General features: G+C 36.1%; 1 protein-coding gene across 1 annotated transcript; it reads left to right on the forward strand.

The window, feature by feature from the left end:
- The first annotated feature begins 355 nt into the window (after window positions 1-355).
- LOC110876352 (ethylene-responsive transcription factor ERF109) lies at window positions 356-796 on the forward strand. The gene has a single exon (XM_022124523.1). The coding sequence runs from the start codon at window positions 356-358 to the stop codon at window positions 794-796; it is 441 nt and encodes a 146-aa protein (XP_021980215.1).
- Window positions 797-17,666: the final 16,870 nt, after the last annotated feature.

Consider the following 17,666-nt stretch of genomic DNA (forward strand, 5'->3'; position numbering starts at 1 on the left):
AACATTTTATATTAATTATAGGTAGATGAATAAAAAAACACATTTACCACTTTTACTGTCTTATTCAGGACATACTAAAATCTAATTACAAAGTAAAACATTATATCACTAATCATTAAAAATCAACTATTTGTATGTTTGTTCCAATAGTCGTCCCCCCTAAAGTACATGACACTGAAAGCTTTTATAACCAGAGGTTAGATGTCCTATCTGTTAGTATGTACCCTCACTCGGAGTACAGCTGGTTAACGCCTAGCATAATCTGCCCCACCTTCTCATGCATGACCAAATCGAAACTATATAAACCTGGAAACGTCTAGCATATTCCCACCCTTCAGCAGTTAAGTTATCCAAAATGAATAACAGTGTCGCTGAATTCATAACAACCGAGGATGAGAATTCCGCCATCATTTCAGCCCTCACCCATGTCATAAGCGGCCATACTTACGTAGGGCCAGGTGCTGTTGTAATCACAGAGAGTCTTCCGCAACAAAACATGTGTGGCCATTGTGGAATGAGAATTCCAGAGGAGTGTTTGGGGTGTGATTTATACACCTCGGGTGGTGGAGAAGAGAGGACGACGAAGAAGAAGAGATATAGAGGAGTTAGTTTACGAACGTCTGGAAAGTGGGCGGCAGAGATTATGGTTCCTGGGAAAGTACGGAAGTGGCTGGGGACTTTCAGGACGGAGGAAGAGGCCGCAAGAGCTTACGACTTGGCCAACATTCGCTATAGAGGGAAGAACGCCAAGACCAATTTTCCGGTGGAGGAGTACCAGGAGATGCTGAAGAAATAAATAATATAAAGTCTAGAGTAAATTGCTATTTTAGTCCCTAATGTTTGATCTAAATTACCATTTTAGTCCAAATTGTTTTTTTTTTCTCCTCTGAGTCTTTGACTTTTCCATTTTCTTGCTATTTTGATCACATTGCGTTACTCAGTCTAAAAATCTTGTTATAACCAAGGGTATTTTTGGCAGAACTGTTGTGTAGTGTTAACCAGGGGTAATTTACAACATAATTTATAAACCTCATATTAATTTAATGCTAAAAATATCTCTGATTATAACCTGGTTTTTAGACTAAATTAGGCAATGTGATCAAAATGGTAAGAAAAAGGAAAAGTCAGGGACCCAGAGAAGAAAAAAAACTATTTAAACTAAAATACTAATTTAAATAAAAACTCAGGGACTAAAATAGCAATTTACTCTAAAGTCTAGTTAATAGTGAGGTGTTAGTGTGTGTCCTTTTAGCATTCACATCCATCCTTTATCCTTATCCAAATATTTAACTAAAAATCATTATTCCATAAATTTATCGCTCATTGAAACCCTCTCACATCCCATTCATTTTCCATAAAAATATATGGTTTTGGTTTAAGTTTTCCTAAATATAATAGTTTTCCTTAAAAGTATATCGATAATGTAAAAGAATAAGGAATGGGATGTAGCGTTTTTTTAGTAGCTTGCGTAAATTTTATGGTTGGAGTGAGTTTAAGGAATCAGATGTGAAAGCTGTTAGTTTGTGTGAGTCGAGTTGCTGAAAAATAGCATCTTATGTTATTTCTTAGTGTCTGTTTGTGTAATTGTGTGACTATTTAAGTAGCTTTAGTCAATGAATAAAGTTAACCTGTTTCCAATATTTTTGTTACTCCAGGATTGTTTATGCAATCAGGATCATTTTGGATAAACAAGAAATAGGTTGCAGAGAACTCGTGAACAAGAGAATGGAGAAAACAATTTACACGTGCAATACACACACTATATTGTACATAAAATGTTGGTACATGTGGGGAATATATACCCTTACAAATAACAGTTATTTAACTGTCAAATGACAGTTATATGTCAATATATAACCACCCTTTTGATCCGTGTTTCAGCTGCTAATATTTAGACTATATTATAAACATAACCAAAATAATAATAGCAATGGTAATAAACTTTGGATATCTTGATTAATCATCCCAACAATCTCTCTCTCCCCTGATCAAGATCAGGGGTGTACCCACCTATATCTCAAGGTGGGTGGGCGCATCTCTTGAAAAAATAAAATTAGTGTTAAATTCGCGGTAAAAATATCTACCGCACCCCTTGAAAATTTTCGGCCACACCCCTTGGTAATTTTTGACCGCCCCCATTAGGAAAAAAAATCTTATGAATTTGTAAAAAATTTACGTAAACACATACTGATTCTTTTTTTTAAATACAACCTAATTAACTTTTCACTTAACTAATTAACTTTCACGTAACCCAATTAACTTTCTCTTAACCTTTAAGCCAATAAACACACCATAACTCAAGTCCAACCAAATCTAATAATCTAATTTGAACTAAAATATAATAACCCAACCCACTGCATTTCGGCCACCAAACTCACGAAAACAGCATCTCATCACTATTTTCGAGTATGGTTCGATTATTATTTTGTTTTCTTGTTTTATAGGATTTTTAGGAGAAATACAATTGTTAAAAAAAAGTTTGACATTTTAGTTGTTTTGTTGTTTTTTGAAACTTTAGTTGGTTGATTTTGGTTTTAGTTAAAGTTCAGTGTGTTTAAATGGTTAGTTAGAAGGAATCAACAATTAAAATTAGGGCTTGATTTTAAAGTTGAAAAATTATGAAGTTTGGGGATGATTGTTTAAGTGTTTAGTGTTGAAACTTAGTTGTATATGTTATATAGAGAAAGACTTGCTGAGAAAAGTAGCTCTAGATGTTTTGGATTTATTTCAAAAAAGTAATATTGGATTTTAATAATCTCAACTATTCGTCGTTGGCCGCCAACAGTCCCAACTTCAAAAATAACCCCCGGCAGTCCCAGCTATTAACATATTGGCCTCCAATGGACTCTAGACTAACATAAACCTAATGCTGTTAGTCTCCGGTCGCCGGAAAAAAAATTTTGGCCGGAAAATTCATTTTTGGCCGGAAAACTAAACATTTTCGTCTCAAACCTCTTTGTAAACTTATTACGGACCTTTAGAAACATTTTTCTAGTAAAAGCCCCAATTATTGAAGTCGCAGGAAAACTCAACATTTGTGTCCCAAACCTCTTTGTAACCTTAGATCGGACCTTTATAAACCTTTTTCTGGCAAAAAAACGGTTTTCCGGTGACCGGAGATTAACGGCGTCAATGTTTTGTTAGTTAAGGTCCACTGTTGGCCAATATATATCAATAGTTGAGACTGCCAGTGGTTATTTTTGAACTTGGGACTGTTGGCGGCCAACGACGAATAGTTGGGATTATTAAAATCCAATATTCCTTCGAAAAATGAAAACCCTTAGAGCGACATTTTAATTATGTTTGTAACGATGTTTGATATGTTTTTGATAATTATATATATTTTTGCTTGATATTCTTTTGTTTTACATGACCCGACCCGACCCGAACCGACCCGATATGAACCGATTTTTTTAATATATCTAAGGGCCTAAAATCTTTAAAACTATTCCGCACCCCATGAAAAAATTCCTAGGTCCGCCACTGATCAAGATAATCCACAAACTTGCTTTTGAATTCTTTTGTTTAACCATTATGCACTCCATCTTCTTCCTCCTATTTGAATTCTGATTGCAACCCGATTTTGAATTTGCATATGCTTTAGATCAACATTGAAGCGGGGTTAGGGTCTTCGCCATAGAACTGTTATTGGTCATCACCATAACATTGTTACTGGTCTGATTTGTAATGAAGGTAATTTCCATGAACAATTGCCAATTGGTTTCCGAAGTGAACAATGTTCTAATTCTGTGGTCCTATGATCAACGATTTCCGATTTCAGATTTCCTTTTATTTTGTTTTCCTCGTTTTTTCGTTCACGTTCTTCCTTAATTTCTTGTCTTGCAAAATTTCTTTCTTTGTTTTCCTTTCTTTCTCCATCATCAACAACACATTTGATCTTCATTCTTTGTCTTTTTTTCATTATCGTTTAGCCCAATCCTTCTTCACACATACACACAACGAGCAATGCTTTCTTCTTCACATGCAAATTACGTGTTTTCGTTTTTCTCTTTTGTCGCAGAAACAAGGACTTTTGATACATAATTTCGTTATGTTCGATGGAGGCTTAACTTCTAATTCGATCCTCTTCCAACCTTCACTTTGATATCACTGTTAGCCCAAAGATCATTTATGCAATTAGGATCGTTTTGGATAAGCATGAGATTTGCGTTCTACATTTGTGTGAACAACAAAATGTTGAAAACAATTTACACACACAAAACACACTATATTCTACATAAAATGTCAGTACATCTGAGGTACTTATACCATTACAAATGACAGTTATTTAACGGTCTAATTACAATATAGGCGCGCAGATAGCTACCCTTTTAATCCGTGTTTGGCCTGCTAATATTTAGACAGTTATATGTGGGTATATAACTACCCTTTTGAGCAGCTATTTAATTGTCTAATGGCAATTATATGCGGGTATATAAACACAATAATAATACTAACACACTTTTCATATCTTGATTAATCTTTCCAACAATTTTGACTTACATAATCAATCTGATCGATTATTGTGGTCTCAAAGCAACATGTTCTAAATAGTGTGAGGCGATCTTCTTCATTAGTGTGATTCTATAACTGTTTGGTGCCATGGCTAGCAACATGATAAACACATCATCTATGCCCTTTCCCTTTCCAATCGTCAAGGGAAAAGTCCATAATTTTTGAAATAGTCGGTTCACAATGAGGTATTATCTCGAATTGCAATGGCAACCATAACCTTACAAGCTTGGAATCTCCTCCAAATTCAGTTTGAAGGAGATTCCAAGGTGAACTAGTGAAGCTACATATAAGGGCTAATACGTGAGTGTGAGGCGTTGCAAATGAAGAAAGGTGAACCGGTATTAGATTCTCTCAAACATCCTGGAAATTGTAAACCAAGCAGTGCATATGGAAAAAACATGTCAGATCAAACTAGTATGAAACGTTTCATATAAGACTCCTGGTTTTATGGGATGATGTGGTGATTGTGATAGAGGAGTCAAAAGATTTCGCAACTCTATCTTCTGATCGGTTGATGGGATTTTTACAGGCAATTATAAAATTACAAGGCTATAGAAGATGATGTAGGTCCATCCTTTCGTGGTCTAGGTCGTTCGTCTTCTTGCAATTGTGGACAAGGACGAGATCGAGGCTTTGGAAAAGAAAATAACAACACTTAGTATTACAATTATAACACGTTTGACCATGTGAAGACAGAATGGTGGAAAGAGCCACAACCAAATGTGGTACTTGGTTATGGCAATAAAGATGAAGATGGATAACTTTTCCTTATTGTGGCATGCGATAGTAATCTAAAGACACACGTAGAAAAGGTGAAATAGTATAAACTCTTAATGGAAAGAGAATGTAGTACTAGTAGTAAACAAGAGAGAAGCGTGTAGTTTTTGGTAATGGGTGTTCAAATCGCATCTCAGACCAACAATCTTTATTTAAAACCAAAGATGAGACAAGAAAGGTTAATTATGAATGGGACAACAAAAGAGCATTCAAGTATAGGGCAGTGAATATATTAGAATTAAAGTTGTAGCGGGAAAATAAAAGTCATCCATAATATGCAATTTGACCTAGAACTTGGCTATAATCTACTTGATGTGAGCCATTTAATAAAGTCTCGTCATAGGCTTGTATTTGATAAAAAAAAAGTTGTATTGTAACAAAAAAAGTCAGGGAAAACCATTTGTAGGATCCATATCTCAGGTAACAACACATTTCCATTAAACATACTTTTGGTTGTTGTTAATGATAAGTCTTTAGTGTTGCATCTTCGTAATAATCACTTAAATGAGAAGAGGCTTAAGATTTTAAGTGATAAAGAATTGGTTCATGTATTTTCCTAAGATTAATACATAGTTAGTATGTGAAGGTTGTTCATTTGGCAAACAAACTCGACGTCCATTCCCTTGCTATACATCAAGACCATAACAAATTTTGCAACTTGTTCATGCTAAGGTGTGTGGACCCACATAAACTAAATCTCTAGGAGGTAATAGGTATTTTCTAATGTTTACTTTGTGGGTAAAATATTTAAGTTCAAAAATGAAAGTGAATGAGGAGGATGATCAATGTAGTAAGCTAAGATAGGGGTGGTGATTATGTACAACGGAATTCACAATGCTTTGTGATAAATAATGCATTAGAAGGTAAATTACATCACCTAATACTCATAAACAAAATAGGGTATCTGAAACAAAATAAAAAACAAATTGTAACTAAAGCATGTTGCAAGAGAAGAACTTGAGCAACCACTTTTGGGGAGAAGTTGTAGAGGCAATATACTTGTTGAATTTAGGGAGATCAAAGCTTATTAATGGGCATACACCATACGAGGCATGGAAGAACATCAAACAATGTGTTAATCATCAAACTTTTGTATGGTAGCTTGGTTCAAAATAACTCGAATTATTCTCGTATTAGAAATATAATAAGGATGAATACTTTATATATTTGATGCAAAGTATGCATTCTTAAATGAACCCGTTCAATAAAAAGGTCTACATGATTCAACCACCCGGTTTTGAAGTCCATGGTTAAAAAGACAAAGTCTATAAATCACACAAGGAGTTGTATGACTTGAAACAAAGGCCCAAGGCTGGTATGATTGCATCAATTCGTAGTTACAATAACATGTCTATCAATGGACTGAGAGCGAACCAACTTTGCATGTGAAAATGGTAAATATGGATTTTGTTAGCTCAATTGAATATGGGAATAACATTTCAACTAGTATGTTTTCGGTAGAAACGGGAGCCATGTCATGGTGCTCAAATAAGCAATTGGTTCTTGTGCTTTCTACTACTGAATCGGCGTATGTTGATTCCATGCAGTAGCATGCCAATCGATGTGGCTACGACAATTGTTGTTTGAGCTAGGATATGAGCAAGAAACGGCAACCACCATCTATTGTGATAATTTGTTGTTTTTAACTGAAACTTTAGTTCTTCATGGTAGGAGTATGCATGTTAAGAGCTTGGGGATACAAATTTAATAGGTTGAGGTTAAATCTTGCTATACTTAGTAACAATTTACACATGTTTTCACATAAAGCTTTTGAAGGTGAATAATTAAGTAGCTTGAGGGAAAGACTATTGAGTGAAGAGGCTTTAAGTAGCTTTAGTGAATAGATAAAGTTAACTTGTTTGCAATATCTCCAGTTAAATAATCAATCTAACCAACAGGATATTAAACGAGAAGAGGATGCTCAAGGAAGCCAAAATGCAGTTGGATTGATGATAATTTCTAACTAAATACTCTATTGTATGTGATTACAAATGTTGGACCTTAGTTATCATTTATATCTTTATAAAACTAGTTTAGGTGTTAAATTGTAGGGTAAATTACAATTTGTACCCTTTGTGTATGGGGTAACATGTAAATTGTTTCATTTATCTTCAAAATATATAGAAGAGTACATTCATTTTTGAGTCTCTGAGTTTTGGCGGCTTTAACTACTTGAGTCCAGAGCAAAAAGTTTTAACTATCTGAGCATCTGTTTATTCAATCTGTAGCTATCTAACCGAATCCAAATTTGTAACGAGGTCTAATACGTCAATTAGTTACATGGGTAATTTAGTCATTTAACATATATGCACAACCCCTTAATGCATAAGATACTTACAAAATACTTTTATCCATTGTATTAACATATACACACGTTCACTCCCACACATAGTAACCTCTTTCTCTCTATATATTTTCTCTCTCTACTTTCTTCATCTTCATCACCTGACCACCACTGCACTTCCACCACAACACCACCACCATCTTCAACCCCCTGCCACTATCACAAATAACCACCTCCTGTCACCACAACGGCCCACCTACTACCACCGCACCTCTACCATTGCACCATCATCATCTTCAACCCAAGGTTACCACCACAACCACCCACCTCCAGCACCACACCATCCATCTGATAAACAATGGTGGTGGTGGTGGTGTTGTTGTTGTTTGGTGGTGATAGTGATGTTAGAGAGAGAGGGAGAGAGAGAGTAGGGAGAGTAAATCAGATATGTGTACTTATTTTATTATTATTATTTAATAAAAGAGTTATGTTAATAGAATATTCTAACATAGTTAATAATTTGGGCTTAAATGGTTATAAATTGAAAAATCAGGTGCTAAGATGTTTAAAATTTAAAAAATTACACTCAACTGGTTAAAACCATAAAAACTAAAACAAGAATTTACTCTATAAAAAAAAACGTATTTGAAATATATATGTTGTCATATTTTTTGTCCTTTCTACCGACTAGTGTTAACTTTTCTATTAGTTTTTCAAATTAACCATTTTGCTCATATAACTAAAGGATTAAATGTGTAATTTTCACGGTGGTTTTTTTTTCTATTTTTTCTTTTACATTCTATTTCTTTTTTGTTCTCTTCATTCACTTTATCACTTTTTGTTTATAAACAAAAACATATTATAATCAATTTAGTTATTTTATATAATGTAATTCTTTTAAAAACTATTTACTTTTTTATTTTTATTATTGTATTTCCACTTAACATAATCAATCTGATCTAACATGAGATTCAAACCAAAGAGAATGCTAAAGAAAGCCAAAACGCAGTTGCATGATGATATTCTCCAACTAAATAACGTATTATATGTAATACAAATACTATGTCGAACATTACTTATCAAATTTATGTTCATAATAGTTTAGGTATTAAATTGCATGTGTTGCCAAAGACTTTGCCGGTACTCTAACAACCTTATGGCATTGCTTGAGCTGTCATATTAATAACACAGAGTCATCGTTATGCTACTAGCATTCTGCTAAACCAACTGAGCGTGTCACACTCGTTTACGAAGAATATTTCTCTTATCAGTCTGAAGTAACAACCGCTTTTCAATATACTCGGTATACAGTACAAAATTAACCACCAAACTCCTTTAATGTTGTGCAAGAGCATTTAATTTTGACACTCATGATATTTGTTTCCGTCTGGTCCAGACGTATCTAGGTCCACGTGTATTATTATGGCTAATATTTTTATTTTCAAATATCATGTAAGTATCGAAATTAAACTTGTGAAACTGTCGTGAATGACTCATTGATGTTTTCATGATACAAAATGAGAAGTTTCGAAAGATTTTCAAATCGAAAGGGTATATAATAAAATCAAACTCAGATTGTATTACTTTTTTAATGTTAACAAACGTACAAATATGTATATTTTAAACTTTTGTACGGTTTTATTATTATAACATTTAACTAAAGATTATTGTAACGTTGTAGGTACCCGGAGCCATCTTTATTGTGGGGAGCGTTTGTTGTCCAGAAAGGTTTAGCAGTACATTTTATAATTACGTGTATAAGCTGTTACAAAAGTTTACTAGATTACAAAGGGAAAGTGTTGTTTTTTAAATTAGTATTCACCTCGTAAAAAATATTTACTTTGAAAAGACGAAAAAATAAGCAAGTTTACATTAAAACGGCGACAAGAAAATAACCAAGCCACATGGTTTAGTAAACTCGTCTAAACGTAAAAGTTAGGCTAAATTATAAAAGGTAAAAAATTATGAATTACACATACAAAAAGAATTTAGGGAAATAGAAAAAGAAGTTTATTAAAATGTTGATATTGTAAATAACCTTATAAAAGTTTGGCAACGACCAGGGGCGGACCTAAAGAAGGTCCAAGTGTAGCACGGGCTACGGCTCAATTTTTTCCGGTAGTGTAAATTTTTATTTTCTTTTCGATTTTTATACTAAGTGCAACTCTAAACAACTACGAGGAAACCCCTCAAAAAAAAATTATAAACCATTAATAAGCCCAGTTGGTGATGATGATACAAACCCAAATAACTAAATAATAGTACATTAGATTAGCCCAAATAACCCAATAATAGCCAAAATAACTAAAATTTTTTTCGAAATTGAAGCTTGTCAAGACGGATTTACGCAATCGAATCGGCCCGGAATTTTTGAACAATGCTACGATTTGTGCGGTCGAAAAGAATTTTTTACTTTATTTATTTATTATTTTTTTAATATTGTATGATTACACGGTAAAAAAAAAATTAGAATACCACTTATTTAGTGTTCTAGTTCCGCCACTAGCAACGACTCTAGTGTATATTCCTTTAAAAATAACTTTATTGATAAACTTCAGGAGTATAGCTTTACAAAAGTTCAGGAGTAGAATTATGAATTATTTAAAGAAAAAGGAAAACAATAGGTTGAGTGTAAATGGGTGTACTTTAGTATTCTCCCCCGAAAAAAACTATAACCTCGAATACGATAAAATCAAGCAATTGCACATGATAAAAAAAAATTGCAATTTGCGTTCCTGTGGTATGTTCCAAACATTAACCTTAGCCTCTAAATTAAATTTTTGGTTTTTTGAGCTCCTGACCTTATGAATTCATAACACTTTGAGTCTCTGCCGTCAGTTTGACTGTTTGAGGCAGGGGTAACACCGTCTTTTGGCATATATTAATAACACTTTGCGTCTCTATGGTATGAGTGAAATATCAACCTGAGCCCCTAAATTCATTTTTTGTTTTTTTCTTAAGAAATCTAATAATTCAAATTAACTCTTTTATTTTTAAATAAACTAGTTGATTTTCCCCCCGCGCGTTGCGGCGGGGACCCAATGACTGCAAAACGCGTGTCAACAACGGCAAGCAAATACCGAATATCAAAACATTAATAGAAATGACGTAGTAAGGATAGTCACTCCGTCCTAAAAAAACGATTTTAAATAACCTAATATATAATAATAGGACCCAAACCTCTTACACGTTGGAAATTCGGTTGTTTTCAGTTCAGTTATTACGGTGCTAACACGTTAAAATATGGATGAGCTCGGTACCGGTAACGGCACCGAAATTACCGATCCGAAAAATCTTGAAATTAGGTACCGGCACCGAAAATACTCGGTACAATACGGTATGGTATTTGAAGGGTAAGATCAATAAATACAGGTATGGTGCTAGACCGGTGTCGAACCGAAAGTAACGATTCTAAAAACGCCAAAAGATGGATACCAAATTAGTACCAAAAATGATTTGGTATAATAAATTTGGTACCGATACGATACCGGTTTGATTACAGGATTTGATACGATTTGCTCATCAATAATCTAAATATCCAAGTTAATTTTACATGCTACAATTAATTCATTAAAAAAAGACATAAAAGAAAAAAAATAAGTTGTTGTGTATATAAATACTATTCAAACGAAATACACTTTATTTACTGTGTGTATGAAAAACCGGTACCGAAAATACCTTTACCGAAATCCCCAAAAGTGGGTACATGTACCGAATATACCTAATACGGTACGGTTCGATACCGGTCGGTATTGGTACGACACCGATATTTGAGGGTAAAAACCGATGAATACCAATACCGAACCGGTACCAAAAATACACCCGATATAATAAATTTAATACCGGTATCAATACCCGATACCATTTACTCATCACTTAGTAGTTAGTAATAATATTCAATTCTATTTTTAATATGTTATTATATTTTACTGTTCATTGAATTCAATTTTTAATATGTAGGGTAATTTTTAATATGTTATTATATTTTACTGTTCATTGAATTCAATTTTTAATATATAGGGTAATGCAATCTAATAATTAACTATTTTTAAATAAATGCAATCTAATAATTAAATGTATACTATATATAACAAATTATTAAAGCCTAAACTGTATATTAAATGTAAACTTTTATTACATACAATACAGAGACAAAACGTCATACCAACTTCGTAGACTTGACGGAAATTACAGACTCGATAACAAAAGACCGTAACATACAATACAGAGACAAAACGTCAAAGATCCACAAACAATTGTGGATCTTTACTGACGGGTGCACTTCGGAATGTAGCAGATATAATGAATATAACCTCAGTGTAGGTAATTACATATCTGCCACTGGGGTTATATTCATTCATATGAATGAATATAACCCAAGTGGTAGATATGTAATTAGCGAGCTCTGGAATTTCAAGGAAAATCGAAGAGCTACACTGGGGTTATATTCATTTATATCAATCACTTCCTTATGTGCACCGCACCATCTTCTAGGAGGTTGTCAAGTGTTCTCGCCTTCGTAGTTGGTGTTTTGCGTATCTTTACATCCGCAGCCATTCTGTACAACAAAACACATTCAAATGAGGAACACATTCGAATCAAACCAAAAATCAATATGAGGAACACATCAATCCGAAACTGATCCGATCAGTTCTTAATATGAGGAACCCAAATCATCGAATCAAACCAAAAATCAATATGATTAAAAAACACAAGAATCAAAACCAAAACACATTGAAAACCACTGATCCGATCAGTTCTTAATATGAGGAACCCAAATCATGGAATCAAACCAAAAATCAATATGATGAACCCACAAGAATCAAAACCAAAACACATTGAAAACCTCTGTTTTGATACCCTAAACCCTAAACCCACAAGAATCAAAACCAAAACACATTCAAAACCTCTGTTTTGATACCCTAAACCCTAAACCCACAAGAATCAAAACCAAAACACATTCAAAACCTCTGTTTTGATGCATTTTGAACAATATACTCAGTTGATACATCAAACCCAAAATCAACCCTCTGTTTTTTCAAAATCAACCCAAAATCATCGAATGGAACCCAAAATCAACCCTCTGTTTTTTTCAAAATCAACCCAAAATCATCGAATGGAACCCAAAATCAACCCAAAATCATCGAATGGAACCCAAAATCAAACCCAGAATCAACCCTCTGTTTTTTCACAATATAAACACATTCAAATCATCGAATCAAACCAAAAATCAATATGAGGATGAAGATGAACCTGATCTGTTCGATGATGAAGATGTTCGATGAAGATGATGAAGATGATCTGTTGATCTGTTCGATGAAGATGATGATGATGATGATGATCTTGGGAGTTGGGAGAGATATTGGGAGTTGGGAGAGCTGTTGATGATGATAATGAAACTGGTGGTCTGCTATTAAGTGTAGATATTAAGGGTGGGGGGTATTATGGACTTTCCACAACTGTCAAACGGTAAAACTGACGGAACACTGACGGTAGGGACTCAAAGTGTTATGAATTCATAAGGTCAGGGGCTCAAAAAACCAAAAATTTAATTTAGGGGCTTAGGTTGATGTTTGGGACATACCACAGGGACGCAAATTGCATTTTTCTCAAAAAAAAAAAACAAATAAGCATTCTCAAAGTTAATAATTAGAAATGTAAATTAGTTAAAGAAAATGAATAAAAAATAACTTGAGTAAACTGTAAGGACTAAAACAAAAGAAACCATTTAAAAAGAGTAACTTGTGCACGTTAGCAAACACACCCGATGCAGGTTAGCACAATCAAAATATTAAAATCTCCCATTTTTAAGGGTCGTAATATTAACACATGGCAAAAACTTATTTACATATGTTGTATACGGGCCGTATAATGTTATACGAGTCGTATAGAATTTAAAAAACTAACAAAGTCTGTGCCAGCAGACTTTGTCTGTTTTTTTAATTTCATACGGGCCGTATAACAGCATACGGCCCGTATACACCATGTGTAAATAATTTTCCTGGTCGTATACAATGTATACGAACGTGTATACGGGCCATATGCTTTTATACGACCCATATTCTTCGAAAATTAGATTTTTCTCAAAGTATTTAAGGGATTTAAGGTGTCAATCACACGAGACATTTTACCGTCATGAGGTGCTCAAACCTTTCTAAAAGTAGAAAAAAATAAAACATTAACAAGTAACAAAGATTGACGAACAAAAAAACGTGTCGTATGACTGTAATAAAACGGAAGCTATCAACGCGGGATTACGGGCATCGTGTTATTCTTTATTTAATATTTACAGAATAAAAAGAAGGGTGAGGAATTTGATGAGAGTTGTAAGGAGTCTGAGTCTTCGGTTTCATCAGCCTGTACCGAAGAAACCAAATTCGCAACAATGAGTCTGAGTCCATTGTTGTTCGTGAATGTTTCGAATCATCATAGAAGACGTGTCGGGTTCTTCTGCTAGTGGTCGGGCTTCCAATACTCACACAGGGTGATAAACAACGCTGATATGAACACAAACCAACTGCTTTATCTTGAGTCGTCGGGAAAACTTTTTCTCAGGGGAGGGTGAGTAGTATGAGTCTGAGTCCATTGTGGTTCGTGAATTTTTCGAATCATCATAGAAGACTATCAGGATTTTGTTGGTTTGTTTCCAGGTAGGGTTTAGAATGTTTGAAGTATTCTTGGTTCAATACCAACTCTTATGAAAGACAAGAATACAACGTTCATGTATCACAAGGAATGACCGATCTAAGGCAGAGAACCTGATTCAGATACACAAATTCATCACCGGTTTCTACAGCAAAAGCACATACACAGTTAGGGTTTAGAATGTTTGAACTATTCGGATTTTGTTGGTTTGTCGGGTTCTATAACTACAATCCTTCCAACATTATTGAAAATTAACGTAAACACCGCATTCGAAGATCCTTGCATTGGATACAATTTGTTGGAAGAACCCGACACGTCTTCTGCTAGTTACTCTTTTCTGCGATTTCAACAAATCTTTCAAGGTCTTAAGTGATGGACAATTGGTTAAAAGATGTAGAAGAGTTTGTGTAGAGATCTTTACATAAATCAAGCATGGTTTCTCGACAAATGAAGTATTATCTGACAAAACTCAAAACAATTGTAATCTTCCCAGTAATCATCCATAACAAGGGATAGCTCGTGTATTGGACCCTGGCGCAACAACAAAACTTGGTGTAAATCATTCATGTCCATGTTTTTCCTTGTACTTGCTACGTCAGATGTTAGCTCGGAAGTTCTATTACACAAAGTAAACCGAAGGCTTGGAATATTGGTCCACTTGTACCTCCATTCCGTAGAGAGAATACTTGTCCTTGCTGCCTCTTCGGTTGGTAAATGACATATGATGGTTTCTAATAAGGCTCTTTTAGAGAAGCGTTAGGATTCAAGGGTTTATGAGTCAAAGTTAACATTCAGATTCAGATTCAGAAAGCAGATGATTTTGTACTTGGTTTATTCTCTTTAATCTATTAGAACGATCCTTGTTTTGTCACGTACATGCGTTTACTTTGTGTAATAGAACTTCCGAGCTAACCCCGTTGCCAAAGCCCCTTATCGACTCGCTCCATCCGAAATGAGGGAACTCTCGAACCAACTCCAGGAATTACTCGAAAAAGGCTTTATTCGCCCAAGCACCTCTCCTTGGGGCGCGCCAGTCCTTTTTGTCAAGAAGAAGGATGGATCGTTCCGGATCTGCATCGACTATCGGGAGTTGAATAAGCTAACCATTAAGAACCGATACCCCTTACCCCGAATTGACGATTTGTTTGATCAGCTACAAGGTGCAGCATGCTTCTCTAAGATCGATCTATGTTCAGGGTATCACCAGCTACGGATTCAAGAGGAAGACATTTCTAAAACCGCTTTTCGAACCCGTTATGGCCATTACGAATTTGTTGTCATGCCCTTTGGTCTAACCAACGCACCCGCGGTTTTTAGGGACCTAATGAATCGCGTGTGTAAGCCTTATCTTGACCGTTTCGTCATCGTGTTCATCAACGATGTCTTGATCTATTCCAAATCGAAAGCCGAACACGCGCAACATCTACGTTTGGTTCTCGAGTTACTTCAGGGAAACCAACTCTATGCCAAGTTCTCCAAGTGCGAATTCTGGTTGGAGGAGGTTCAATTTCTGGGTCACATAGTGAATAGTCGAGGTATCCATGTCGATCCTGCGAAGATTGAAGCTGTCAAAAGCTGGATTACGCCTAAGAACCCGTCAGAAGTTCGTTCTTTTCTCGGACTAGCGGGCTATTATCGACGATTCATCGAAGGATTCTCCAGGATCGCCGTGCCGCTCACTGCTCTTACGCATATGGACAAGTCTTTTGTGTGGGGAAACGCACAAGAGACTGCCTTTCAAACCCTCAAGCATATGCTGTGCAACGCACCGATTCTTACGCTGCCCGACGGAAGCGAAAACTTCATTGTCTACTGTGATGCTTCTAACTTTGGTCTCGGCTGTGTTCTCATGCAGCGAGACAAGGTTATAGCCTACGCATCTCGTCAGCTCAAAATCCACGAGAAGAACTACACAACCCACGACCTCGAGCTAGGCGCGGTTGTCTTTGCATTGAAGATTTGGCGACACTACCTGTATGGCACGAGGTGTACAATCTACACTGATCACAGGAGTTTACAACACATCTTTAATCAGAGAGAGCTTAATATGCGTCAACGCCGATGGGTAGAACTTCTCAATGATTACGACTGTGAGATTCGTTATCACCCAGGCAAGGCGAATGTGGTTGCTGACGCGCTCAGCAGAAAGAGTTACGTGCTCAGTACTCGAAACATCCAAGCCCAGCACAACCTCGAAACCCTCATCCGCGAAGCTCAACATGCTTGCTTTAACGAGCGTACATTGAAGAGAGAGAGAATCTATCACGATGGAGCTCAGTTAGTAAGCAAATCAGATGGGATATTCTATTATCTGGACCGAATTTGGATCCCTAAGCGGACCGATTTGCGAAAGATTATTATGAATGAAGCCCACAAGTCCCGGTATTCTATTCATCCCGGTGCAGACAAGATGTACCAGGATCTGCGTTATAAGTACTGGTGGCCGGGTATGAAACGGGATATCGCTCTATTCGTTGGAAGCTGTTTAACTTGTGCAAGAGTCAAGGCTGAACATCAAAGACCTTCTGGCTTACTCGAACAACCGCCGATACCTATATGGAAGTGGGAGAGTATAGCTATGGATTTCATAACGAAACTCCCGCCCACGCCATCAGGTCACGACAGTATTTGGGTCATAGTTGATCGTCTAACAAAATCAGCTCACTTTTTGCCGATACGAGAAGACTATAAGGTGGAACGACTAGCCCAAATCTACACCGACGAGATCATTCGTAATCATGGTACGCCTCGTGACATCATTTCAGACCGTGACGCTCGGTTCACTTCGCGATTGTGGGAAACGTTTCAAGCAGCCCTTGGTACGTCGCTTAATCTAAGTACTGCATTCCATCCTCAAACCGACAGACAGACTGAAAGAACGATCCGTACACTTGAAGACATGCTCCGAGCGTGTGTTATAGATTTTGGCGGTAGTTGGAACAAACACCTGCCATTGGTCGAATTCTCGTACAATAACAGCTATCATGCCAGCATTCAAATGGCACCTTTCGAGGCTTTGTATGGTAGAAGATGTCGATCGCCTATTGTGTGGCACGAGATCGGTCACTCGCAACTAACCGGTCCCGAGATTCTACAAGAAACGACTGACAAAATCCACCAGATTCGAGACAACTTGGTAAAAGCTCGGAACAGACAGAAAAGTTACGCCGATAAAAGACGCAAGCCCCTTGAATTTGAAGTTGGTAACTATGTACTCCTAAAGGTATCACCTTGGAAGGGTGTAGTCCGATTCGGCAAGAAAGGGAAACTAGCGCGTCGATATGTTGGACCTTTTAGGATTCTGGAAAGAATCGGAAAGGTCGCCTACAGACTCGAATTACCGGAGGAACTCAGTAACGTCCACCCGACTTTCCACGTCTCTAACCTCCGAAAATGCCTTGCTGATCATGATCTAATCGTACCGCTCGACGATCTTCAGGTCAAC

This window comes from Helianthus annuus, chromosome 9 (genome assembly GCF_002127325.2).
Source record: "Helianthus annuus cultivar XRQ/B chromosome 9, HanXRQr2.0-SUNRISE, whole genome shotgun sequence".
NCBI classification, from domain to species: Eukaryota; Viridiplantae; Streptophyta; class Magnoliopsida; order Asterales; family Asteraceae; genus Helianthus; species Helianthus annuus.